Genomic DNA, 27,436 nt, shown 5'->3' on the forward strand with positions numbered 1-27,436 from the left:
AGTTTCAAATTTAGGGACAAATTTATAATTTAATCTAATTTATATGCATAAATATTAAAAGTCGACTTGTCGTTTAATCGAGTTGTCGTTCACTGTAAACCCATGTCGGGAAAGTCCATGGAATTGCAGAGCACTGCATCAATGGAGATGGAGACAAGAACTTCCACTTCGGACTATACGAACCCTTGCCCGATCTGCCTTGGACCCATAAATCAATCTTCCTATCTCGACAAGTGCTTTCGTAAGTTTTTATTTCTCTTAATCTGATCTTTCTTTCGTTTTTCTTAAATTTTCCTGTCATCTAAATAAAATTTGATTTAGAAAAATTATTCATTTTTATGAATTGGGGTTTCTTTTTTCCGATTCCTGTAGTGACCCATTTGGAAATATTCCTTTATGTGTTACTGTATCAACAGAAGAATTAAGAATCACTCTCTTCTCCTTTTATTAGGAGATTTTAGCTATTAGCTTTTAGCTCTTCCCCCAATTATCAAGGTTTCTGCCACTGTTATTCGTATTTGATTAACGAAATTGTTTGATGACTATAGTATCTTGTTTGATAATTAACTGAATTCATTTGGTATAGAGATGAACTAGCTAATTCCTTAGCTTTGAGCGTATAAAAATTTCTTCTGGAGATGCTTAATTTGATTTAATATACTCAGTTCTTTAGTGGCTGTATCCTTTAGGCAAGGAATTTTGCGTGTTAATATGGCTTCATCTTCTTCGATGAAATGGAAAACAGAAACAGCAGCGAGAATGCTTTAGTTTTCTTTGATTTGTTGAATTTGTAATCATTGATGAACTCCTTCACTGTCTTTGAGATGAATATGTTCATTTAATTTATTTTTAATATACTTGCTTATATCTAGGCATGAATATTAGTTTGGTTTATGTTGTGTGTAATGCATGGAATATCGAAATGAAAGAGGAAATAACACGTAGCTTAAGATTTTACATTTGGTATCATGTTGATTACCAGTAATTTCCAAAGTTTAAACCTTGAAGTTTTGGTGAATTTGATCATTTAGTTAACTCTAAAGAATCTATTAGTTCATTCATGTTGAGTACGATGTACCATTTAGAAAAAGAGGAATGTTAAGAAGTTTGAATGGTTTTAGCTTTCAACTCTATTTATATGCCTTCCAGATAACTTTTGTTACAATTGCATTGTACAATGGACCAAAGTGGTTTCTGGGAAGCGCTCCTGCACACTTTCCTCCATTAAATGTCCTTTATGCAAGGTTCAATTTTTCTTCCCCCGGTTAATCTTGTTTTATTTTAGCATTCCATACTTCTAGTATTGCATTTCTTATTTTTTTTTATAACTAATCACCAGACAGAAAGTTCTTCTATAATACATGGATTAGATGGACACAATTTCCAAAGACATTATGTTAATCCGGATTTCCAGGATAGGTATCTTCCTTTTGACATTTCCCCTAGTTCTTCTATTTTTATTTTCTCTACCTTAATTGACTACGGCTATTATTAATGTTATTTGCAGCTTTATCTTATCAAAAGCTCATAGGTATAGATTACAGTGCTATTATACTGAACCAGGTTCGTTTTTTTGTTTATCCTTCAACTTATTATGTGATGATGCTCCAACATTTACATCCGGTTACTCGGATTTATGAATTTCCCTAATTGTCTACATGTAGGTTTCTTGAATGACATATTTGATGTACAGAGGTATTGGAAGTTACAGAAGTATCTCCAGGCAAACCAGTGGCTTGAAGTTTGGTTGAAAAGGGAACTTCAAGCTTTGATTCAGGTTAGTGTCTTATTTTCTTTCATCACATTTGTACTTCTATGGGATATTGCTTCCTTTGGCCCCTTTTTTCTATGGAGAATTGTTTGCATCCAATATCAAACAACATTCTCAAGAGTCAAGACCAAATAGGTGGATGGGAAAGGGAGGGAGCTCTTCATTCTAACAGCCGGATTCTTGGGGAAATGAATTCTATCACTGCTCCCAGTAGTCTGTTAACGCCCATCAATAAATGGAGCATTTGTTAAGGAGACACAAGACAAGCTAGAAAGTATTTTTTCTGCAAATCATCCCAAGGGTTTCTAACACAGGCATCCAACTATCCAAGGAATTGGTATCCTATTGAAACATAGAAACCATTGGCTTGTGTCGCCTACTTGCTTCAAGCATATATGGAATGGCTGATCATTCATTGAGTTCATGAGTTTTTTAAGACCTCACTAATCAGGCTTACACTTTTGAGCTCATAATGAATGAAATTCACCCCGGATGAAGATTGAATCTCCCATTTGTGGCATAGTGGGCCGTAGGATGGGTTGTCCTTCTAAGGATGAGGGAGGGGGTTTGTTTATTGATTGGGGATTTAAGAACTTTATTTTATTTCAATGGTGTGGAAACCTGTGTGTATTGTGGAAGTAGACAAGATGAGGTAAAGATGTGTCACTTTCTTTAACTGTGAGGAATTGAGAACTCTGTTTTCGTAGAAAATGGATTACTGTATACAAAACGAGATAGCGGTAGTAGATTTATGTTACTGTTTCTATTGCATAGTTTCTTGATTTATCTATTCTGTTTCTCAGCAGTACAGTTCATTGTTGATGATGACTGATAGTGTTTTATTCACTTTTACAGGAAGAAGATGTTGACATAATTATGCATCACTTTCTTGGTTTAATTAACTCATTTTTTCGTAGGTAATACTAATAATCATCCATCATTGCATTCTATACTTTGGTCAAATAAAAAATTGGTTTAAAACTCCAATTTCGTGGATAGTCCCTAAATTTTAGTTTGTAATAAGTCCCTGTGAGCAGTTTTTATAATATAGTGTCCATATCATAAAAGTATTGTAAAAAAATAATGGAATTTCTTACCCAAGTATTTGCAATTGGTAGCACTTTTGGAGTTAATTGTATGTATAGCAACATTTTTAAAGAATTGCAAAATTTATCAATGCTAGACTCTTTCGACGATCATTGATAGACTCTGATCAATGACATAGTTAAAAGGCACTGAGAGCTTATCTAAATTTTGCTATATCTACAAATTCTTTCGCATTTTGTGCTATATCTTGGGATATTTTAGATCAGATTGTTATATTTGCAACTTGATAAACTAATTAGGGATCAGATGTGCTTATAAGTTACAAAGATTAAGTTTAAGTTGTTACCTAATAAAAACTGATGCTTACTCTAACTAAATCGTTATGACAAGTAAAAAGACTAAATTGTTACGTACTAAAGATTAAATGACTAAGTTGTTACACATTTGGAAGTAGATAGACAAAATTGTTACAAACTAGAGAGTTAGGGCTGATCTTTTTTCTTTTTCTTCAATGCTATTCATTTTGGCTTGACATGTAGAATTGTTCAAAACTCATTTTCATTCATCTTTCTTACTACGACCTATCCCCTATCCACATGAATGTAAATATGCATGGATATGATAACTGATTACACTCTGAAATCTGCTTCTTGTTCTTTGTTTTTTCTCCTCAAAGAAATGAACCTGAGTATCAAACAGAAACTCCTGAACTGAAGAGGAAGAGGTTTAGCCAAACGATTCTTGATGCAGCAAAGCCATTCCTTTCAGCAAGAGCAGATCGATTCATTCTCGAGTTGGAGCTATTTCTTGCTTCAGGTTTGAACATTGAAGCCTATGATTCAGTTTACTTGCAACGGTTGGGTTGGAACAAGCCTATAGTGCCGAGCGTGGCTAACGAAGAAGATCTTGGACTCAAATCTGTAACTCCATACTTGTATATCTTTGATTGTGACCCTGATGATGGTGATTAAACAAGCTCTTACAAATTGTTATTGTTTTTGTGAAGGCAAGTCTTGTGTTATCTCCCCACCTTCCAGTATGAGTTTAATTCAAAGTTGGAATCTGTCAAGCTGTCTGGTTTAACTTTTCGTTGTTGAATTTGAATTTCGATAATCTTGTAACTACATATTAATACTTCTCTTATTGAGATTGGCTGCTTACTAGACCCATCAACACAGACAGATAAATGGTCAATTCGGGTTTGGTTTTGGCCAAATTCGATTCTATGTCAATTGTATAAAAGAGAAACTAAATAGATATTAAATGGATGAAATTTGTGTAATGATAACCTAATCTTAGAGGCGTTAATACGGAACAACTCAGTCCTAAATAATGATGAAAACTTACCTTTCGGTGATGTCATATAGTACTCTACTGTCCAAAACTCTTTCTCACAGCAGGGGCACCTTTCCCATCGTGAAATACCTGGAGCTCGATATTCTTTTGTTTAAACCACCCATTAGCCAATTGAGTTGTGGATGCTCTCCCACTGTTACATTATATGAATATTGCATTAGAACTCCAACTCTTTCGCCATGGGAGGTGCTCTATGATGTCAGATGAATGTTAGGGCTCGGTCAGTATGCATTGGCACCTCCAAATGAATGTATTATTGTTTATTGGTGGAGTTGCCACAAATTTTCAATTTTATAATTTATGAAATCAATTAGTTACAGAATGATACTCTTTAAAGTTTTGATTAAAGTATAAAAAAGAATACTCACGTTTAACACTATCCTTTATTTGAAGCATACATTTGCATTCTTTTGAAAGTTACATTGCAACTAATGAACTTTCATTAAACATCAAAACAAAAATTGAGAGGTAGAATGCCGCGATCTTTGTGATATTGTTGTAGATCAACTCTACACTAATTTTCATCTAAAACTTGATACTTTTAAAACAGAAGTGTCAGAACAATTCTAGAGGATAGTTCCTTTTGTAGTTCTTAGCTTTGAAGTTTTTATATAAGATATGACATCCTTTATAAGAACAATGAAATTAGACCCAAAAAGTTAACCAACAAAGATTTTTTCTTTTCCCTTCTTAAAAGCATTTTTAAAAATCAGTGCGTCTGCAATAGATTCATACCCATATTGTGAAGACCAACAATTTCTCGGGAGAACAAACAAGACAACGATGCAGTGTTTTGACATTTATTGAAGCTTTTGTTGGGCAAGGAAGTCACATGTATCATGAGGAAAATAAAATAAATAAGGGGGAAAAATATTATTGAAAGCATATTGGTTTCAATGAGGGACGAATCTGCGGCATTTTGTCAATTCAACGATTCGCTTCCATTGCTGTGCTACACAGAGTAGAGACACCTAGAATAAGCTAGAAAATTCTATTGAAATTCATTAGAAAATAATGGAAGTCAAAGCCAGAGCTCCCGGAAAAATCATACTCGCCGGTGAACATGCCGTCGTCCATGGATCCACCGCCGTTGCCGCTTCCGTTGATCTCTACACTACAGTTTCAGTTAGATTGCCAAGTTCTTCAGGTGCTCTTTCTATCTCTATCTCTTATTTGGGTTGACTTTTATATGGGTGTTTGGTACTGAACGTATGATTTCGAAGGTGGATTTGTAGATTGTCAGTTTCTTTCATTTGGGTGATCTATGTGCTTGATTATTGATGATATTTCTATTGGTTTTCGATTCAATGAACCCATTTCATTTTATGGGTTATTAATCTGGGTAGGAAAGCTTGTACCCTTTTGTAGTTATGTTCTAATTTTCAGTTTTCTGGGTGTTTTTCTTCTTCATGTTGCATTCATTTTCACATTCTGGTGTTACTTGATTTTCATGTGTGAATTTGATTGAAACTCTTGTTCTTAGCATTCAAGAAAAAGTGAAGAGAGATGAACTTAGATGCACAATGGTTGCTGTAGAAGGTGTCAGAACAGCTATATGCCTTTCTGACCTCTACATCTTGGTTTAATTGTTGCATGTCACAGATTGCTTTTCTCATGATTGGAAAATTTATGAACATCTCATCCCTCAACTTTTTTGTATTCCCTTTTCCTCATCACCATGCTTTCTTGTCAGACGAGAATGAGATTGTGAAACTCCAACTGAAGGACCTGGAACTTGAGTTTTCATGGCCAGTTAGTAGAATCAGGGAAGCTTTGGGCGTATTTGTTGGTGCCATCTCGTCACCCACAACATGCCCTGCAGAGTGCTTGAAATCAATTGCATCTCTGGTCGAGGATCAAAACATCCCGGAGGTGAAAATTGGACTTGCCTCTGGAGTGGCAGCATTTCTTTGGCTCTGTTCTTCCATCCTAGGGTATGCATTTCACTCATGAAAGGTTCGACAGATTTTAACCTGTGCAGTCTCCATTTCACTGAGTCTGCTCCCTTGTGTTTTAGATTTGTGCCTGTTGAGGTAGCCATCACTTCTGAGCTTCCTCTTGGATCTGGCTTGGGATCATCAGCAGCATTTTGCGTTGCCCTATCAGCTGCTTTGCTTGCTTTATCAGGTTCTGTGAACGTGGATCGAGAGCATCATGGATGGATGGTACATAAAGAAGATGAACTAGATTTGTTGAACAAGTGGGCCTTTGAGGGTGAAAAGATAATCCATGGAAAACCCTCTGGAATAGACAACACAGTGAGCACATATGGTATGCAAAATCCATTTTTCTTCAATCTTCCCACTTCTGTTCAACTGCTTGTTTGAAGGTTGTAGTTTTTTGTTGGCCACTGCAATACTTCATAGGATTTTATTTGTCTCTGAAGCAAACTGGACTGTTTAAGAACTAACTTTGCATCTGCTAGGCGTTCTTGCTCAAGAACTAACTTTACTCTATATCACTATGAAAGCTGATTAACTTTACTCTATATCACTATGTGTCAAGAGCCAAGGTTTAGGAATATCAAAAAGTAATCCAATTGTATTATAGAATTTTTTTGGAGTACAAAGATTATCCTAATGGAAATTTCAAGTATGATAAGTTTATGATGTTCTGAATAATATGTTTCAATCACTAGGGTTACTTTGGACAATTTAATCAAATTGCACCAGTTTTTTTATGTGTCTGGTGTGTGTAACTTTGTTACTTGAATTCAGTTTCAAATCACAATTCACATCAAACTACTTGTTTGTTTGTTGAGTTTCTAAAGTAACAGAAGTCTATGTTTTGTTTCTCTCATACAATAAAATCTTATGTATCAGGCAGCATGATCAAGTTCAGGTCAGGAAATTTGACTCTCATTAAATCCAATATGCCACTGAAAATGCTTATTACAAACACAAAAGTTGGAAGAAACACAAAGGCCTTAGTTGCTGGTGTTTCAGAAAGGGCCATTAGACATCCTGATGCAATGAAATCAGTGTTCAATGCTGTCAATTCTATCAGCGATGAGTTATCAATCCTTATTCAGTCGCCGATTCATGACGACGTGTCACTAACTGAGAATGAAGAAAAGTTGGCAGAACTGATGGAAATGAATCAAGGTTTACTTCAATGTATGGGTGTAAGCCATGCATCTATCGAAACCGTTCTCCGGACTAGCTTGAAATACAAGCTAATTTCCAAATTGACAGGAGCTGGAGGTGGAGGATGTGTTCTTACACTGTTGCCTAACTGTATCCTTTTTCTGATATGGAATCTTATGGCATGATTCTTCATCTGCTCTCACTTATATCTTTTTATTTCCTTCTTGTGAGTATTGATGTTTTTGGAGTTCATTGGTAGGACTCTCAGTATGCTATTTATTTAAGGGTTGAATAGTCATTCCAATCCCTTAATTTTTTCCCTCTAATTTGGTGATCTCCATGATTTGGTCAAATCTCCTAAAATTCTGTTGATTTCAAATGTGAATAGGTTTCTCATGTGATACATATTCTTGAGCTGGTATCTTAAGAAAACGTTCAACATTAAATATTGTTAGTACCTAGTAAAAATTAGATCCTGTTAAGATATTTGACTTAACATATGATCATTTAAAATAACAGGGGCTAGTGCAAATGTCATCACTCGTCTTTGTTTTATTTCAAGGAAAACTGAAGACCTTTTTTGTGTCCTCCAGTTAACTTGGGATCCCTACTCTCCATTGTTTATTATATTCTATGTTGTCAATAAAATATCCTGTTTCCTATCATTTTCATAGGGACTAACTTGAAACAAAAACAAACTAGAGAACTCAAGTGATAATTTAACCTGAATTCAGCAGCAATATGAGAAGTTCAAGCACTCAACATGAATGGTGTCATTATTCCATATTTTGTGCACTGTCCCCTCCATGAGGGTAATGTTAGAATATTTATATCAGCATTCATTTATTCTAGTCCATAAGAAAGGAAAACTGCTGCTTGGATTTATCTTATTGTCATCAGAAGGAACATATTGTTGTATTTTCTTAACAATGCGAAACAGTACTTTCAGGGAAAGTTGTTGATGAAGTAATCGCAGAGCTCGAGTCATGTGGATTTGAATGCTTCATTGCTGGGATTGGAGGAAAAGGAGTAGAGATCTCGTTCAGTGATTTGTCTTGAATTTTCAAGTTGTTCTTTGAATGAAACGAACTCTTTTCCTGTTGTCCCTTTCCTTTCATGAAGTATAATACTCGCATGTCACTTGAAATTTTATTGATATAATGCTTCACGCCCGTTCCCAATAAGAGAAAGTTCCCTTTCAGTTTATTTGTTCATCAACCAGGCAAGATTCAGAATGAGGTCTATATGGTAACTATTGTTGATCAAGATCAGAGTAGAAAGTTCTAGTAGATGATTATATTTCTGCTCACGACACTCTACTTTCTGGCCTTCTACTTGCTTTATCACATGGTAAAATTACCAGAAAAACTCATAGAGCACACATGCTAGGTCTTGAAACTCTATTTTGGATACTCATTCTTGTTATGGCACTTGATCACTCAACGCATTCTTTGCTATCGCCCTGGCTACTCATTTTCTATTCTTGTTCCGAAGACAACGTTCCATATTTGTTCAAATTTAGAATATACAGAACCAGATATGAAAACAAGTGAGAGTGAGCAGAAGTGGAAGTGTTGAGTCAACAAGTGCGACGATGATATCAAGATAAACTTGGTTTTTTAAAATGTAGGTAAGTTTTTTTTTCATTTAGATTCTTAAAATGGATCATCTTTACAAAAATTTCTAATGCTTTCTCTGGTTTTCTTTTTTTTTTAATGGTTGATTTACAATTTGTGTAAGCTAAAGACACCTGCTAATTTAGTTTGTCGTCTCCCTCCAACATTGGTTTTCAAGTTAAAGACTCTAAATTTGTATACATCAGAATAATTCAACATGTGGAGACATCTATCATTTTTTTTAATTTGCAAACGTGAGTCTTCGAGCAAAGTCGAAATTTTGAAAAGAAAATAAATAAATGAATAACAAGAACATATGCTTCAACAAGCAAGTCCATCTCTCTTTTTTCTCTCTTTTTCTTGGTGTGCTTCCCAAGATATGCTCAGAGCTTAGCTTTACAAAAGCCTATTCCTTTTCATTTTACATTTTTGCTTCAGATCAAAGAATAAGATTTTCATGGAGATTTCACACATTTCGCCAAAGATGCTGCAAGGCCAATATGTTGAAGAAGAATAAAGAAAATTCTTCCCTTCCATCTACATGAAAACTAAAAGCATGTTAGAATATAATTTAACTAAGAATTTAAATGTATATTTGGTAGATTATGAAAAACGTGACAAGTGGTGAGAAAACAATAAAAATAAAATTAAAATAAAATAATGATCAGATGGGACCTTAAGGACAGAACCAGCAACCAATTCGAGCTAATCCGATGACTAAATCTAATTGAATGAACAAGTTGATCCAAAATTCAAATTCGCCTTCCCACATTTGAATATCGTAAGAGGATAAGCCACTTTCTTCTTTGCCGTCGTTCTTGTTCTTTTTCTTTTCCTTTTAACTTTTTTGCCTAGTTGCAAGGACAGCAACATGTTTCACATGTTTGCAGTAGGGAGTGGAATTTTGTTACCTTCACTGCCAAGGCAAGAACACCCTAAACTGATTGATTCTCCTTGTTTTTTGTGTTTGCTTTTTCAAGACAGACATATTTCTGCTTCCAGCGCTGATTTGAAACTGCCATGGGTTTCCTGAAATGTTGCCTCAGCCTTTGTGCTCTTCTACACTGTTTGCTTCCTCTGTTACATTCGGTACACTGTGATGGTTAGCTCTCGCTCTCTCGCTCTCTCTCTCTCTCTCTCTAAGTTTATAAAGCTCATTAACTGCACAGAAAACAACACATTCTTACCCTAGATGATTCATGCAAACAGAACTTGAAATTCTCCAACTAGTTTTATGAGGTTGCACAAAAATATTTTTCTTTACAAACCCTTTTCTCAACATTTTCAAACTAAGATTTTTCAGTCACCTTTCCTGGCACGTTTATCAAAGAAATGCATGGTATGATAAAGTCAGTCGAACTTACAGCTCTTTAGTGAAAGATGAATGGCTGGCATTCTTTTCATATCTTCGTACACTGATGAATTAAACTTCAAACCTGACTACCTGCAGTTGATTTAGAAGAGCTTTTTAAAGGCTTTAACATCTACAGAAACTCAAAAGACAGGTCGGCTCTCGCCCAGAACTCCAAAGCAAAGTGTATAGCAGAACAAATTGCGAAGAACTGGTATAATAAATTGCCTTGCAGTGCTGCCATTGAGGGCGACGTCCTTTTGCCATTCAACCAGAGCCAACTTCCTATGTCACACTACTCAAGAAAGTGCGAAGTTAACCTCAATCATACAGTAGATGGGGTTATTTTACCAGTATACGTCCCTAACTCAGCAGATAAACTTATGCTTACTAATTGCACTCATTCTCAGGCTCCGAAGTATTTGGATAATGCAACTTACACAAGGGTAGGTCTTGCTACAAATGAAGACTGTTTAGTGATTGCTTTGGGTACAGATGCCATTAGTGGAAGCTATTCCGCTGGTCTATCTTTGGTTCCACATATTGGTTGGGTTTATTGGCTGGGATTTTTGTTTTTATCAATTCTTTGTTTTGGTGAAGGTGAAAAGCTTTTGTGTTCTTTCATTCTTTAAAATTGTTATCTACGATGTATGGTCCATGATTGACCCAAGGAGTCATGTAATGCTTTACACTGAACATCAGCATATTAATATAAAGGATATTTAGAAGGGGCAAACAAGTGTTCTCTTTTCTTTGTATTCTGTAACTGTGCATCTTTAGGTCAACTTATGAGCTCTAAACTAACAATAACAGGAAACTACCTCCTAATATAATATTTTCAAATATTTTACACTTTGGTTAGAAGACCATCATGATGTTGAAAATAATTTCATCATTGAAACCAAATGACGGTAAATGGAACTTGTTTCAAATCCCAAGAAAAACATCTTATCATATAAAGCACGTAGAAAGCTGAACCAGTGACCATGTGAACTAAGAAATAGGAAAAGGAAACAAAAGAAGAAACCCCAACTTCAGAAAAGAATATGCAGGAGCAGCCAGAGGAGTATATATATGTGTATATGGAGAGAGAGATAGAGACTATACACCTGAAGAATCCTATAAAAGAAGCAACTTTTGTCCAAAGAGGGGGAAAAACCTCTGAAACTGTTACCTAAAATTCCTTTAAATGGTTCATCTATATCTCTTAAAAAAAAATTGGTAAGAAACACCTTTTAAAACGAAAGCAACTGACAAATCACAATGCCTCACTATAATGGAGTTCAAAATACAACAGGAAGCCCTCAAAATAGAGATAATAGATCATCAATCCCAACCCCAACGAAATAATTACGAAGAGCAATGTAAGGCCCAAGACCAGGAACAGGACTCTAGATGATTCTCCTTCGACTTGAGGATCTACCAAGTTTTTGAAGCTTATAGGAAACATCCTTACGTAGCCTCATGCCTCTCATTTGAATGAGTTGTGAATTTATTCATGTACCCCTATACTACTCTCACATCAAGATAACAATGATCAAAGCTAAACTATTCACATATTAAGTAAAGGAAACTACAATGCCTTTTGTTTGCTTGTGAATCACATCACTTCAACTGTTTGGAACAATGTGCATAACATAAAAAACTGAAATGCGTTGAGCAAAAGAATACACTTTGCCTTAATTAAATGAAAAATAATGCATTCTAGCCGTTCACATTTTTACGGTTCAAAGACACCTGTAGAGATAAGTTCAGAAAGGTATTTGGAGTTCCACATCTGAAGAAAAAATTTGTTAACCTGACGTAGAGGGCTTCTATACGTATACGCCTCTACAATCATAAACGCCTTTACGAGCAAAATGATTGAGCAACTAATAGTTGTCCCTTGAGCACCTTTAATTCCATTTACTCTATTAGTTACGATTTATGAATATATAAAGTTGGACATGGGAACCCCATACCCTTCATGAATAAAGCAAAGCAATATTAACAGTACAAGCAAATCCAAAGATACCCCAATGGCAGAAGAAACAAAAAAAGAAAAGTCTAAAGAAAGCAAGAACCTCAAATACTAATTATTTCTATTCAACACCTCGCCCATGCAGATTTGATGCCTTCTCCTTGACTCTGCAGCAGCACAATGGCCTTCGCCACCCCCAAACTTGGCCTCTTCCTCTGCAGTCTTGCCCATGGCTTCTTGCTTTTGGCGAGCTTAGTGCACTGTGATGGTTCACTCTCCCTCTTTCTCAATACACACACACACACACACACAAACACAAGAGCTTCGTAGTTCCTAGTTTTTGATGGGTTCTTCTGTGCATTGAGATGGCTCTCTCTGTCTATTTCTCTGCTTCTAAACACTCTTACACACATAGTTCCATAGTTCCATATCTTTGCAGGGTTCTTTTGTAATCTCACAATTATAATTCTCCCTTATCCATAGACGTTATTTCCCTTATTGCTGCCGCACAAAACCTCACACCCAATTATCCATCATTTGCAGTGAATGAAGACACACTTTTCAAAGCCATGAACAAGTACAGAAGTTCCAAAGAACTTACACCCATGCATAGGAACTCAAAAGCAGACTGCCTCGTCAAGCAAATTGCTTGGGACTTAGACGATCAGTCGCCCCTCAGCATCTTCACCAGCGGCTCCCCCATTATTCCAAGCAATTTAACCCAACTCCCCAATCTCCCGGACTACCTAACCAAGTGCAAAATCGAGCTCAACAACACGAGAAAAGGCTTGATTTTGCCCCTTCACATCCCCACGTTGGCGTTGAAACTTGTTCTTCATGGATGTACACATTCCCAGATGGACAATTACTTAAGCAAACCTGAATTCACGTCGATCGGAATTGGGTGTTATGAAGAATGGGCAGTTTTCGCTTTCGCCACCGATTCTCCCACCGGAAGCTTTAATTCTGCCGTGAAATTGTCTAAGTTGGGTCATCAGCATTTCTTCTTGGTGTCGTCCCTGTTGTTTGGGTTGTTTTTTCTTCTCTCCGGCTGAAGGGATATTTTCTATCCGAAACGACATGTCGATATCGTTTGGAAAATTTTAACTTTCAAGGCATGGTGGGACAATATTGCCCTTCGCTTCAATTTGTTAAAGATAAATACATTTTGGTCTCCGTTATTTATTTATTTTTCTTAATTTGTTTAATTTCAGCTCTTTTAGATTAATAAAATTTTAAAATTAGTCCTCTAAATTAATTCTTTTATCTAAATTTAATAAATAATCATACTAATTTTCACAAAAGGAAAGGAATGGAAATATTCTTCAAATTTTACTAATAAGAAAATAACCACACAAAAAAATCCACATTATGAACTAAAAGTAGATATTTAAAAATATAAAGATGAAAATTGAACAAATTCAAGTTTTCGACCAAAATAATATTTTAACTTTTTTTTCTTTAATCAATTTATTAATTTATGTTGAAATAATATTTTATTTCTTCAAATAATTTTAAAGAAAAAATATATATTGAAAAAATTACACACATTAACTTAACTCTTTTAAAAACGATTCAAAATGCAAAACACACTATATTTAAAAAGGAATATCGATAATAATTGCCCTTTAGTTGGACATTGGGGATGTGCAAAGTTATAAATCTACCATTCTTGCCTTTTTTTTTTCTTCTTTTCTATCCTCTTCAATTTTTTATTATTGGGTTTGAGTAAGGTCTTTTTTGTCTTCGTCTCCTTCTTCTCTAGCATGCAACCATATCAAAACTAAGGAGCATCAACTTGCTACCACAATGCATCCAAATGCTTTATGATCTTGCAATCTATGAAAAAAGAAAGGAGAACAAGAGATTGAGCAAGCAAGTGAACCACTAGTCAAAAGCGAGATTAGAACGTCTAACAAAGGGCTAAAAAGACTTTATCTTCAAAAAGTATAGAAAATTTAATTTTCTTCTTTAAATTTAAGTCATCCATACAAATATGTTTATGTATCTTAAATTGGAAGTTTATATCAAAATAAGTAATTATTTACTTAGAAGTAAAATTATAAAATCTACACTGAAAACTGAACTCAAAATTCAATCATAAAAATGTGATATTTTGAAATTTAAAAAACTAAACAAAAGCTAAGTCTAAATTTTAGAAATAAAAAGTGCAATTTTTAAATTTTATGAATCTAACAGAAAACTCTGCACTACTTTCTACTCCATGTCTGGTAAGTACGTGGATTTTAAAAAATATTGAAATAGTTATAAGCCTATTTAAGCACATAATCAAAAATTTAAAGAGGTATTTGGTACAATGTTGCAAGTTTAAGACAATTTATATTTATTTACTTATTAATTTCTATTTTAGAAATTATTTCAAATATGTTAAATTAACAAATAAAAAGAGATATCTAACTTCTAACCTCAAGAACAAGCATTGTATCAATTGAACTTTGTTTACACATCTCCATTTGGGTAAAAAAAGCTAATTAAACTTTAAAGAAAATGTTGCCACATTACATCTTGTAATTGAACACCATATAAAAAAAATTATAGATATCAATGAACTCGATGTTAATAGAAATGAATCCGATTGTATTTGTACAAATGTACAAATATACTAATATGATTCACAATAAATACAATAAAAGATTTTCAAACTACACCAGAGCATTTTCTTATATTATTATTTAGCCATTTCAATACAATTCAATTAAACACTACATTTAAGATAATCGTTGAAATTATACAAACTAAACTTGGACCTATGAAAAGACATCAACTAAAATTATGATTAAAAAAATTGAAAGTAGAGGATGGAAATTGTATTTAAACATATAGAGAAAGGGGAGAGATTGGATTGGAATTGCATGGAAAGAAGAAAAAGGCATGCAGATGGAAGAGTTTGGAAGAAGAAACGTGTCTATTATGGGTGTCAAAATTCCTCTTACATAAGAGGCCACTTGTAATTGCTACAACAAAACCCGGACACAAACACACAACTGCTTCCCTCTTCTCTTTTCTTTATAAATAATACTAATCTACCACACACTCTCATCTGTTCTTCCATTCATCCACCCTTTTTATAATAACAACAATAATGCCTTCTTCTTCTTCTTCTTCTTCTACTCTCTTTTCTGTCTTTAGGGTTTTCGTCATTGCTCTCCTCTTCTTCTCTCCTGTTCTCTCTAAAGGTAAACACCCTTTCTCCCTCTTTCTATTTGGTTCTCAGTTTCTTTTAATGACTTCTACTCTTTTTTTCGTCTATAATTTAAAAGGGCATCTAAAATTGGTTAGATGCTATTGTATGAACATGATCCTAAGATGTCGATATCTTGAAGTGTTTCCAAAATCGGTTAAGATTCCACTATATGAGCAACTTAAGATGTCGGTATCTTGATGTTTTGGTATCTTACATCCCTACGAATCAAATGGGAGAATCTAAATGCTGAAAATCTATCTTAACTACCAGGAAACAATCTTACATCCCTACAAATCAAATGGGAGAATCCAATTGCTGAAATCTATCTTAGACTACCAGGAAGCAAAATAACTTGTTGAAGGTAACTTATATGAAAATAATAATAATAATAATAATAAATAAAATTTGAAAACAGGACCAAAATGATGCTTCTAGCTAATTGTTAGCCCCCATAATTTTTAGATTGTTTGTAGCCCTCATATATATATTTGGTTCCCTGGCCTCTGTCCCTTGTTTTTAGCAAATTGTCAGCTGCCATAATTTTTAGGTTCTTAGCACCCCACCCAGTACATATTTGGTTACGAGACCACTATTCCTTGTTCTCTTCCACGATGGGAAGCCACTTGGGGCTGCTTGGGTTGTAATGGGATGGGCTCTTAATGTAGAGCTATTAAGGGGTGTTCGGTCATCCGAGATGGATGAGTTTACAATAGTAATATAATACGCTGTTAATATAATGTAATCTAAAACTCATGATGTTTGAAGTTTTTTAGATTAGGTAATCCAGCCTCCTATTATACCGTTTTCAATCTGGCCTTTTTTTCGACTGTTTTCATGCATTGCGATATCCCATATTTTTTTTGTCTTCGATCACTCGTCCTTTTCAACAATTCAGAGATTACATCCAAATTCTCCAAATAACCCCCAAGCATTTTTAGTGTTTTAGAGTTTTGGGCGAGCTCAAGTTCGTTCCACCCTCAATTACTTTCTCATTCCAACGCCTCTTAGGTTCTCTGAGAATCTTCTTCAAACTTCACGACCCCATTTTCCTTGTGAGTCATTGATTACCAATTCCATTTTCGTTATGAGTCCTTGGTTACTCACCCATTCCAACACCGCTAGAAAATTCTCTTAGGAATCTTCCACCGTTTTTAACCCAAATTTTCAGGCTTCTCGATCTCTCTCATTCACGCCGAACCAATACCTCTTAGATATTTTTCTCTGAGTCTCATAAATCCTAGTCACATTTCCGACTCCAAAACAGTGGAATCATGAATCTCATAATTGATAGTTCAATACACTCCCACATAAAATAAGACACAGCTAGAAAGTGGATTTGAATTTCCATCTAGTTTTTTGTATTCGTGGAGCAATATTGATTATTTTAAGTGTAGAGAATTTGAGTAAATTTTGTTACCATTCACCTGATTGCAGATGAAGAGGACAATCTTCTCCAAGGCCTAAACAGCTACCGACAAGCACAAAACCTCCCGCCGCTCGTGAAGAACGCAAAAGCCGACTGCGTTGCAAACGAGATGGCCGACGATGCTGAAGACCAACCCTGTGCTGTCACCACCACCAAATCAAACGTCGTTGCAAGCCGACCGTCACAAATCACGAAGTTCCCGGATTACGCCGAGAAATGCAAGGTAGATATCAACACCACCGCTGACGCCGTGGTGATGCCGGTGTGCGTACCAAAACTAGTCCAAACTCTGCTGCTTACGAACTACACCCACTCCCAGTACGCGAAGTATTTGAACGATTCAAGATTCGTCGGTGCGGGGCTAGGGAAGGAAGACGACTGGATGGTGGTGGTTCTGACGACCGGAACGAACGCGGGTAGCTTCGAAGGTTCGGGGGCCGGGCCGGCGTTGGGTTCGATTTGGGTATGGGCAGTGGCGGTTTTGGTAGGGCTTTTGATTGGGGATTATGTGAGATTCTAAAAAGGGAAATTTGAGATTTTGCCGCCAACGTTCCTTTTTCCCTTTTGGTTTTCCGTTTGTTGTATTTAGAGGTTGAAATGTGGTTTTGTATTGTATCATTTTAATGGACAGTTTCTTTTGGTGGTTCGATGCTTACTTTTTGAACCTCATTACAAATGGCTATAAAAATATAAATATTTAGTAAAAACTAAATTAGAAAGGAACATAAATTAATAATTGAAGTGTTTTTATTAATTTAAAACAACAAAATAAAGAGTAAATGAGTAGAAATTTGGATGTTTATAGGCAAAATTAATTTAGTATTTCCATTAAATTATAGAGAGATGTAGTTAATTTTCAAATAACTTAAGTTCTTTGTTTCGTTTTCAATATAGTTTCTTCGTAGAATTTGTCTCTAATTCGTAAGTTTAAGTCTTCATGGGTATCCAATTCAGGAGTTTATCGTGTGTTTAGTTATGAGTCGTGTCTCCAAGATCTTTGTGCAAGTTTCTGTTTTAGCTCATAAGTTCATCTTTGTTTTTAGTTCATACATTACCTGGAAGTCTTTTTGTGTTTTAATTCTCCATGGGTCTTTGTTTCTAACTCAATTTTGTTGTGATTTGATCCAGAGTTTGTTTAATCTCTTGTCCAAGGCGGTTTCACACTCTAATAAACTAGGATTTATGGTTGAATTTATTAATATTTTTCTTTCAAATGATAGCATAATTACGATGGTGCCAAAAACTCTAATAAATAAATTCATGTAATTATGTGATTTATAATATACGATTGCGTAATTCAATTATACTTCATGATTTTGAAAAATTTTAGTAAAACGGTTGTTGGTTCGACACGATCACGATACTTTAGTATAACAACCAACGGTTATTAGTAGATAAATATAAATGATGATTTTGAAATTTTTTAATATAATGATCGTATAAATAAGAAGGATACAAATCAAATGATACGAATTGTAAAAGTAGAAGAGAAAGGAGAACACTTGGAAATTTAGTTTTAAAATATTGGTAAACTAAATATTAATTAAAAAATATTAACAAAAGGAAGTTATTATGATGATCTAAGTGTTAAGGTTATAATTTGGGCATCAAATAAATAAAAGAAAATTTTAATTTGAGAGATTAAAATTGCAAATTTACTTCTTAATATTTATCGTGTAAGAACAACCATAGCGCATAAAAAGTTAAATAACGGAGAGATTGAGTGAATGTAACGTAGGAGAAAGAAACCAATAATAATAATTTAATTAAAATGGGTCCAAACGTCACCCTCCACTTAGATACACTCTGTATATTCCGGCTAAAATGCGCGCCGTTCGTTTTTCCAAAGCACCGAAGCCCTGAATCTCAATTCTTCCCACGCCGACGGTGAAGATTCGGTCTCACACGGGGTTTCAATCAGATTGAGGATTCTTCGCTATGCTGGACGACGACGACGATGACAATTTCGGCGACTTCAATTTCGGTTCCAACCATCCCGATCCCATCAACAACCGGACTTCCTCCACCACCATCGATGACGACGATTGGGGCGATTTCGTCGACCATTCTTCTCAGATCGGTGACCATTTTGATCTCTCCCGTCCTCAGCCTTCTCCCAATTCTAACCTCTCCGACACGTCCCCGGCCATTCAGTGGGCGAAGCCTCAGGGGGCTATCCCGCTTTCCATTTTTGGCGAGGAGGAAGAGAAGGAGGAAATGGGATCTGATGTAGTTGGTTCTAGTGTTGGGTTTGGGGAAATCTCGTTTGTTGGGAAAGAGAGTGGTTCGGCTAAGAAGGGAGGGAGTTTGGGTGTTGGGGTTGGGATTGATGATTTGATTTCTAATTTGTATGGTCCGAATCACCAGATCAAAGCTGGAAGTCCGTTGAAATCGAGCATGGCATTCGATCCTTTGAACTTCAATAATTCGTTGGATTTGAAATCTATTGACTCCAATTTTAATGTCAATGGTGTTCATTCTTATGGGAGCCAGACTAATTTTGATGGCGATGCTTTAAATTTTGAAGCTAATGGAGTGATGTCTAATGGGTTTCAGTCTGAGTTGAAAAACGTCGGTGAGAGCATTGAGGAGGATGACGAGGAGGTGGACGATTTTGATGGCTGGGAATTTAAGGCTGCAGAGTCGGTTACGCCTACGGGTGATTATCAGAACTCAAAGGTAAAATGAATACAGAAATTACTAACGATGTTAAAGGCTTTTCAAGGAAGTTGATATTAAACTCCATGAATTGGTTTCGTTTTCAAATTTGTTGAAGCTTCGAATCATTGGAATGGAAATGTAGGTTTCTTAGAGTTTCAATGTATTAAAAGTAGTAGATAGTTAAACATAGTTTAAGAATTAGATAGGAATTCAGAGTTCAGAGTTTTATTGTTGTTCACTTTATTAATGTCCAAGTCACAGTAGGAGCTACTCATTTTCATAATTATACCAGGAAGAATTGGTTTTTGAACCATTTCGTCTGAAGATGGAGCCTATAATGCAAATTGAAGGTGCAATTCAGGCCGGTATTATTTATTTTATTTACTTTACGGTTACCTATTCTTATTGTTTAGGGTTACAGGAACATGGTTAAAAAAATTTAGATTTTTATTTGCTATTAGTTATTCGCTTGTATGTGCATTACTTTCAACTTATACCAGAGACTCCTATTGTTGTGTTAGATTGGTTCTTAGTGCCTTTTGAAATAATGTCTATGAACTGCTATGCGTGTAAGAGATTATACTTAAGATTGACATTCCATAATATAAAGGTTGACAGATCAATCCAAGAAGGTTTTGATGGAGTGGGAAAGGCATTTGAATCGACAATCAATGGACATAACCATGGAGATTCGGTTGTTCAATCAAATGGAGCTGTTAACAACATAGATGAAAGGGACTTTGGTTTTAGTCTTGATGCAATTCCTGTGGCCCAGAATGGCGTCTTACCAAACTCGCACAATAAAAATGGTCAAAATGATCTAGATAATGGTTTAAACCCTTCTCCTATTGAACGGGATGTCAATGATGTTGGGCATGTGTGGGATTTCAAGGATACTTTTTCTGATGCACCAGACTATAAGTTGGTGAGTTCATAGGAATATTTGTAGCATTTTATTGAGAAGTAGATATTTAATAAGTTCGATCATGCTATACCTTTTGTTTTCATTGTAGGAAGAGTCGGAGTCTGCCATCTTTACTCCTAATGGTGTAGAGGTGCTTGTTCTGAACGGCAGTGTCGATGTTTCTTTGTTTGCTTCTGATGGGATTTCTCACAAATCTGGTGAACAACAAAATTTTGACTCAAGTTTTAATCTGAATTGGGGAAAAGAAGACGGGAAGTCTTTTAATGGAAACCAGGGCGACAACTTCCATGCTACTGGGAAAGATTTAAACACTTCTCTAGTTAATGAGAATGATGATTTCAATGAGAATATTTGGGATTTCAAGTCTGCACTTTCAGATTCTGGATCAAACAATAAGGTTTTTTTTCTAGCCCATAATATTAGTGATATTTAAGTTCCATTTTGCCTTTATGTGAAATTGATGTTCCATGTCTTCTTTGGCTGTAGGTAGAGCGAGTTGAATTTGCTACTGGTTTTGAAGCACCTGCTTTTGGTTTCAGTAATGGTATTCAGGTGGTTGCTCATTTCTCCAGCTGTATAATAGTTTCTATGGAATTCTTTTAATTCCTGTAAAGTCTAAACCTTTTTTTCATAGGAATTGATGATTGCTTCATTGTACACTAAGATTAGTGCAGAGAAGCTGTTATTGTGTCAGCAATAGTTCTTTTATAAAGATTTCTCTGCTCTTGCTTGGGCCTTGGGGTGGGTGCTTTTTTAAAAAGAAGGAAAAAAAAATCTTCTGCTTTTGCTCAGTTTCTTAAAAGGCAATTGCTGATGCTGTCGTGGCCACTCACGGAGTGTGGATGTGTAATTTTGTATGTATTTTGTTCTTGTCTAAAAGTATAACTGCATATATTAAATCCTTAAACCTTAGTCTTAGACTAGTTTTCCCTCTATATGGATGGGAAAGTCTTTTGTAGTTCTTATTTTGAATTTTGAGGATGTCCTATTATTTTATTATTATTATATATAAATATGTATAATTTTGGTATTAAAATAAATTTGAATTTATTGCTTTCCTCTTATATTATTTTATTATTATACATACATCATTCCTATAAACCTTGTAACTGTAAATAGTTTGAACATGGATGATTTCAATATTCTTGTTCAATTGTGTGTTCAATTCACATCGAGTTTGAAATATGCTTGTTCTAATTTCCTGCACTTCACCTTCTATGTGTATTGCATATATAATATGGATCTCCAAATCCACAATCTTATTGCATATACTACCTTAGATGTTTATATCTTCTCAGCCTTCATCTTTCTGCGTTTCTTTTGTTTCTATAGACATATTCTGGTTTGGTTCTTACTGATTGTTTCTTTCAAATTTTTCTTCCAGAAGAATTCGGAATTATTGTCAAGTCACCATAAAGCCCTGCCCTTGTCAATTTTTGGAGATGAGGAGCTGGAAACTACTGATGATTTCTCAATGAATCAAGATGCTTCTACCTTTGTATCTGTCACCCGTGAAGGACTTGATAACAAGAATCCTGGTCCTACTGTTTCTATTAATGACTTGATATCAAGTCTGTACAGTCAAGCCGAGAACAATGGTTCCATCAAGTCTTCCCCAGAAGAAAATGAAAATGGAATAATTTCATCACCAAGGATGTCACACTCCGATTTTGGCAATGATGATGATGATGATTCCTGGGAGTTCAAAGATGCATCACCAGATGTTAACATTCTAGATCAAACATACGCTACTACTCTCGGAGATGTACCCCGGCGATCATCTACTAAACTTAAGTTTGATTGTTACGTTGATTTTTATCACAAATTAAATCTTGTTTTGAACCATGTTGTCCATGGCCTTCTTGAAAATTTAAAGGTTGGTAATCTTATAGGATATTTGTGTGTGTTAGATGAAATGGTTGTTGTTATATGATGTGTTATTAACATTGTTTAATTTTAAAATTTTGTTCCTTGATAGAAAGCCCAAAGTAATGCATGTCTTTCTGGTGAAGAAGCAGAAGTCAGAACCATTTGTGAAGAAATTCAGGTTAGCAACCAAGCTTGCTTATAGGCTTTTCTTTTATTGTTTTCTCTTCAAGTTTTTTTTTTATAACAGAGACGAGCATCTTTGTTAATAAAATATTTTCTCTTCAATCTTAAGCCATGATAGATCCCTTTAAAATCAAACTTTCTCGAGATATATACTTTCTTTGATAGTTTGAGTAAACACTATATGCTCATTGTTAAAACTTGTTCTTTTTCCTTTTGCATTTCATCTATTTTCGTAATCATTATGTTTATGATAATTGCAATGTGATGATAATGTGTCTTTCTCATGAAATGTGTGCTATTTTCCTGTGAACTCCTGAACAAAATTTTCTAATCTCTTTGTTCAGATTTTCAGTGCCGAATTATCACAAGAGAACATTGCAGCTGATAGCTTCTCATCAGATATTTTCCTTCCAGAAAATAATACTTTCAGTGAGCTTCTTGAGATGTTGCGGGATCCAAGGTTTCAAATTCTTGATGAAGAATTCCAGTTATCTGAAAGGTTACTATTGGTAAGGCTCTCTTGTATTAGGATGATACATATTTCTTTGACAGGAAACAAATATTCATTAGTAACTTTTAGAAATTTGATCTTCCTAGTGCTCAAGTTCCATAACCACCCTCCATTTCCTAGTTGTTGAGTGCATGAACCCAAATTTTTGTTGAGTTCCTTCTGGTACAAGCATGGATGTATTTTTTAATTCCAAGTTATTTAGGAAGGTTATATAATTGCTGCCGAGTGTAAGAGTGTTCTACACTGGTATATTTTATAGGATTTATAATTTTATGGTATATTTTCTTGTATTTTTTAAGTACACGTCTGGAATACATAGCAATTTGAATTACACTCGCACGTCTTGTGCACTGCATCAATTTTATGGCTCCAGAATCTATAATTGTTTGAATACTTTTTATCCTTGCCCTTGGTTATGGATATTACTTGATAGTACTTCTTTGTTCGATTGATAGGCAGAAAATGATTTGAGATCAGCAGTTGAGCTCTTGAAACACGTTGTGTCAACTCTGAAGATTCTTAAACTCGGATCAGTGGAGGAGCAATCTAATTATGTGTCCATATGGAACGAAATTATATTTATTTGCTTTCAAGAATTGAAACATGGTGCTTTGATTTGGAAGGAATCTATACAGAGAAATGTTGGAAGTTACATATTATCTGAACCTCAAGGTACTGCATTACATAGCACTGTGGATAATTTTGGAAGTTGCAAATTAGCTGACGGGTTCGTATCTGCTATTCTTTCAGGAAAACAATATATCTGTGCCCTCGGAGAGATTTATAGGGTAGCTCAAGTGCTTAGAGCTTCATTTGTACTTTACAAGCCATGGGTACTGTTAGGTCAGGTTGATCCCAGTGGCTTGATTTCTCTTGTGAATGAATGCTCCAATATTTGGTTGAGTTCGGGACTTGTTGGAGCTCTCTGCAAGATAGATGGTCCTATTGATTGCAAAGCATTATTGGATTCGATCAATGCTATTGATAATCTTGATGAATGGGGTTTGAGAAAGCATGTTCTCTTCAGACAACAACCTATTTGTAATCTATCACTCTTGAGTGCTGAATCAATTCCAGGTATGCACTGAATCTATTGTACTTTCTTTTTCCAAGTTAGGGACTTATATTTCATTAGAACCAAAGATTACAAAAGATCAGGGGGGTGATTCATCAACCCACCCACAGATGAAAGAGCTTAGAGAGAAACTACTCCCATGTGCTTGAATACACACACATATAGAAGTAAAAAGGGAAATGAAAGAAAAAAGGACAATTAAAAATGAACTTCAAGAGTATACCAAAAGAACCCCTTAAAGCTAACAAGATTCCAAATTTCCAAATTCATGTTACAATTATCATCGAAGATCTGGGATCTCTTTCCTTTCAAAACTCCCAAAGAAAAGCTTTAACAGTGTTCATCCTCATTCATATCATCATTGCTCTTCTTTTAAAAAGTTGACCACAATCACCCACGTAATAACCTCTGGTTAATGTTTTCCATCGAGCTTTGAGAAAAACACCAGCTTAACCTAAACACTTTAGCAGCCTGGGCCATCTATCTTACGCTACCTTCAGCTCCACGAAAGTCTTCTTTCTGCACCCAACTTTTATTTTTAAATAAGAAACAGAGAATTGTATTAAAAGAACAAACGAGAGGACAGCCTAAGGGTGAGGGGTTGAGAAATGAGAATCCCACCCCCCCTACAAATTAAACAAGGAGAGCCCTCCAGTTGCTAATAATCGTGAGAAAGCTATAATTTCAAAAGAATTTAATAATCCCACTAGCTCAAAGTGGTGGTTTTTGCCGTCCTGCTTTCTTTTGAATGACTTCCACCGTACGTTATATTGAAATATCAAGAAAAATTACCCAATTGGCTTCAGTTCTGAGAGAGTTATTTGTCTCCCATGTGCCACAATGGTCAATCCCACCAAAACGACCCTCTTCTAAAAACTTTAATACCCTAGATTTATAACCAGGTTACTCTTACCTAATTACCACTATACCCTTACTGTCCTATTACTAATCCCAAGTTAGCCCCGATTAGTACAATCACAAAAGGCTCTGCCAATTCCCAAACAATCTCTACGTAGCAGTTAGCTTTCGTGGAAGAGTGAACGAAGTGGAAAGCACTGGAAAGTTGTGGATGAGTGAAGAATAAAGGAGAGAAGCTTGACTTTCTAAAAAAAGCATATGACAAAGTTCACTTGCAAATTTCCTTCGGAATGATAGTAAGTCTTTAGGTAAAAAGAAAAGAAAGTACTAGCTATCAAACCCCACGGAGAATGGGTTCAGGAAAACTAAGAGAAAAGAATGCCGTGATGATTGCCACATGGATTTGGCAGTCTGTTGATGTAAAACTTCTTGCGCCATAAGCAACTAGGTAATTCCAAGCAAAGCATGGGAAAGATCGCCTTTACTCTGAAATAGCAGTCATAATCACATGACGTGGAACATTCTAGTAAAGAGGTTTTGAGCTCCATGTTATGTTGCGCAAATGTTCAAACATTACTTCAGCTTTTGTGAATTTGTTGGGATTTCATTGTAATCTGAGTAATAACCAGATTATGGCTTAAGTTTGGGTTCAATGACAACAAAAATTTTGAATCATCCAGTTTCGTGCACCAACAATATCTACCTATTAGATTATGATATCAGGTTATCACATTCAATCGGTACACTAAATTAACCCCCACCTCTTCCAAATTGGAAAGATAAATATTTGAAATTCTAGGAATCAAATACTACTCTCGTTCCTATCTTTATGCCTTTGTACATTTCTTGGTGAAATTCATTTTTACAGTTCCATTTTCCTGAGTTTTTGGTTTGGCGTTAGGTATGGATTTGGTGGTCTGGAATGGGGAGAACTACTTTTTGAAGCTCGCAAACTTATGGGCAAACCTAATAGGTCGTGATCCTCCAATCATTCAGCACTCGAGTAATAGGTGATAAGAGGATCCAGCCATATTGTTTTGTATAATAGTCCATGGATGATGTGGCTGTTGCTATTTTCTCCAAACGAGGTTTCATCACCTTTCGTCCCCGCTGCTCATTCGTGTCAATGTTGTAATAGGAAATGCTAGATGATTACGCTCCTTGAGATGAAATTAAGAAAGGAGAACACTTTCCAGGTTTACAAGAAGACCAAATAAATCCAATCTAAGTCTCTTGGGATCCACATTCCTACCCATACTCGGCCATTCTTTAGAAGAACTACTACTACTGTGTAGCAACTCGACGATGTTTCATATCTGTATCATAGTATAATTTATGCAGCCCAGAATTGGATGGATTCAGAACACCACATACATAGAGAGAATTTCGTCATGTTGGAGATCATTTTTGTTACCCACATATATATTCTTTTCCTTTTTAATCCTTTTGGTTCTTGTTTAAATATTGTATTTCTAGTTCCTAATCCCAGAATCAGAACAAGATCTGTTTATCAGAGATGAACTTTGTAAAATGTATATATAGGTTGTCCTTTTCCAGAATCACTGTTGTACTTATAATATGAATGTAATTGATTTCATTTTTCCCATTGTTTTTACAATGTGCATGAACATATTTTCTTACTACTACATACAATGTCTGAGTTGAATTGGTATTATCTGTGAAAATATTTCATGTGAAGTGTTGCATTTCTTTATTAGCCATCAACAAATCTTGAACTCTTGAACATGATCAAGTCTATTAACAAGAACTTTGATTTTGTGGGTTCTCAACTCCTTGTAGGTTATTCTTTAATTCACTTTTTTTAATTTTTTACCCTCTTAGAGAATACTCAATTTGTACTATCAACCATCTATTGTCTAATAATATAAACCCATATTTTCATATAGTTTCAAGAAACTTTAAATATAGCCAAACCAATATGGAATTCAATTGTAGTTGAAACTGTTGTTGAACTTGAATATATTTAAAAATGAGTAGTGATCCAACTTAACTTTGATTATACAATATTAGATTATTTTAAAAAACAAACTTCTGAAAATATTTATAAATAAAATAAAATGTCACAATCTATTTGTGATAAACTAAAATAACCTACTATTGAGATATCTCAGTTAGATAAATTGTAATATTTTATTGTATTTTATAAATATTTTGTTATATTGGAAAGTAGAAGAATAAAATAGTAAGTTATTTTTAAAATTATAATATATTTGTAATTGGGTAACAAGTTTGTGAGATGGAGATAGGTGTAAGTAACGTTGGAAGTATTTTTCTTTAAAAATAGTTATCAGGAAATAGAGAATAAAAAGATGTGTTCAGATGAATACAAAGAACAATTTGTCTAAAAAGGGAAATTTAGTGAAGTACAATTGTTTGATTTATAAATTATTTTTTAGAAAAGAAATTAACATATTTTCCATATTGGTCCAAAGTCCAAAATATAGTGTCAACTTCACCCCACAGATCTTAAGGTCCCAATAGGATTCATATTCATAAATACCATTCCTTTATTTTT

General features: G+C 35.0%; 3 protein-coding genes, 2 long non-coding RNA genes and 1 pseudogene across 11 annotated transcripts; 4 read left to right on the plus strand and 2 right to left on the minus strand.

Annotated features, from left to right (window-relative positions):
* The first annotated feature begins 25 nt into the window (after positions 1-25).
* On the plus strand, positions 26-4,086 carry LOC101211581. The gene is made up of 7 exons (XM_004139138.3): positions 26-241; positions 1,150-1,244; positions 1,340-1,419; positions 1,508-1,563; positions 1,665-1,777; positions 2,627-2,688; positions 3,495-4,086. The coding sequence occupies exons 1-7, from the start codon at positions 103-105 to the stop codon at positions 3,787-3,789; spliced, it is 840 nt and encodes a 279-aa protein (XP_004139186.2). The 5' UTR covers positions 26-102; the 3' UTR covers positions 3,790-4,086.
* A 743-nt stretch (positions 4,087-4,829) lies between these two features.
* Positions 4,830-8,461, plus strand: LOC101211331 (mevalonate kinase). The gene is made up of 5 exons (XM_004139137.3): positions 4,830-5,321; positions 5,868-6,108; positions 6,192-6,445; positions 6,997-7,410; positions 8,201-8,461. The coding sequence occupies exons 1-5, from the start codon at positions 5,189-5,191 to the stop codon at positions 8,317-8,319; spliced, it is 1,161 nt and encodes a 386-aa protein (XP_004139185.1). The 5' UTR covers positions 4,830-5,188; the 3' UTR covers positions 8,320-8,461.
* A 623-nt stretch (positions 8,462-9,084) lies between these two features.
* On the minus strand, positions 9,085-12,427 carry LOC105434553. Of its 5 annotated transcripts, none has more exons than XR_004214474.1 (4): positions 12,291-12,427; positions 10,241-10,320; positions 9,552-9,953; positions 9,085-9,413 (listed from the first exon to the last, which is right to left on the minus strand). It is a non-coding gene; the product is annotated as an uncharacterized LOC105434553 (long non-coding RNA). The 5 variants fall into 5 exon arrangements; XR_004214472.1 differs by having other exon boundaries at positions 9,552-10,037; XR_004214470.1 differs by lacking the exon at positions 12,291-12,427 and having other exon boundaries at positions 9,552-10,037; positions 10,241-10,538.
* LOC101211083 lies at positions 9,842-13,395 on the plus strand (annotated as a pseudogene).
* A 342-nt stretch (positions 13,396-13,737) lies between these two features.
* LOC116402083 lies at positions 13,738-17,412 on the minus strand. Its single transcript, XR_004214475.1, has 2 exons — positions 16,817-17,412; positions 13,738-14,026 (listed from the first exon to the last, which is right to left on the minus strand). It is a non-coding gene; the product is annotated as an uncharacterized LOC116402083 (long non-coding RNA).
* A 1,165-nt stretch (positions 17,413-18,577) lies between these two features.
* Positions 18,578-26,515, plus strand: LOC101210593. 3 transcript variants are annotated; one of them, XM_011650505.2, is made up of 11 exons: positions 18,578-19,497; positions 19,772-19,840; positions 20,090-20,404; positions 20,493-20,801; positions 20,891-20,956; positions 21,789-22,280; positions 22,383-22,451; positions 22,801-22,965; positions 23,423-23,639; positions 23,718-24,044; positions 25,802-26,515. In XM_011650505.2, exons 1-11 carry the CDS (start codon positions 18,757-18,759, stop codon positions 25,912-25,914), a joined length of 2,883 nt encoding a protein of 960 aa, XP_011648807.1. In that variant the 5' UTR covers positions 18,578-18,756; the 3' UTR covers positions 25,915-26,515. The 3 variants fall into 3 exon arrangements, with proteins under 3 accessions (XP_011648807.1, XP_011648808.1, XP_004139183.2); XM_011650506.2 differs by having other exon boundaries at positions 21,792-22,280; XM_004139135.3 differs by lacking the exon at positions 19,772-19,840 and having other exon boundaries at positions 18,581-19,497.
* Positions 26,516-27,436: the final 921 nt, after the last annotated feature.

This window comes from Cucumis sativus, chromosome 2 (genome assembly GCF_000004075.3).
Source record: "Cucumis sativus cultivar 9930 chromosome 2, Cucumber_9930_V3, whole genome shotgun sequence".
In the NCBI taxonomy this organism is placed as follows: domain Eukaryota; kingdom Viridiplantae; phylum Streptophyta; class Magnoliopsida; order Cucurbitales; family Cucurbitaceae; genus Cucumis; species Cucumis sativus.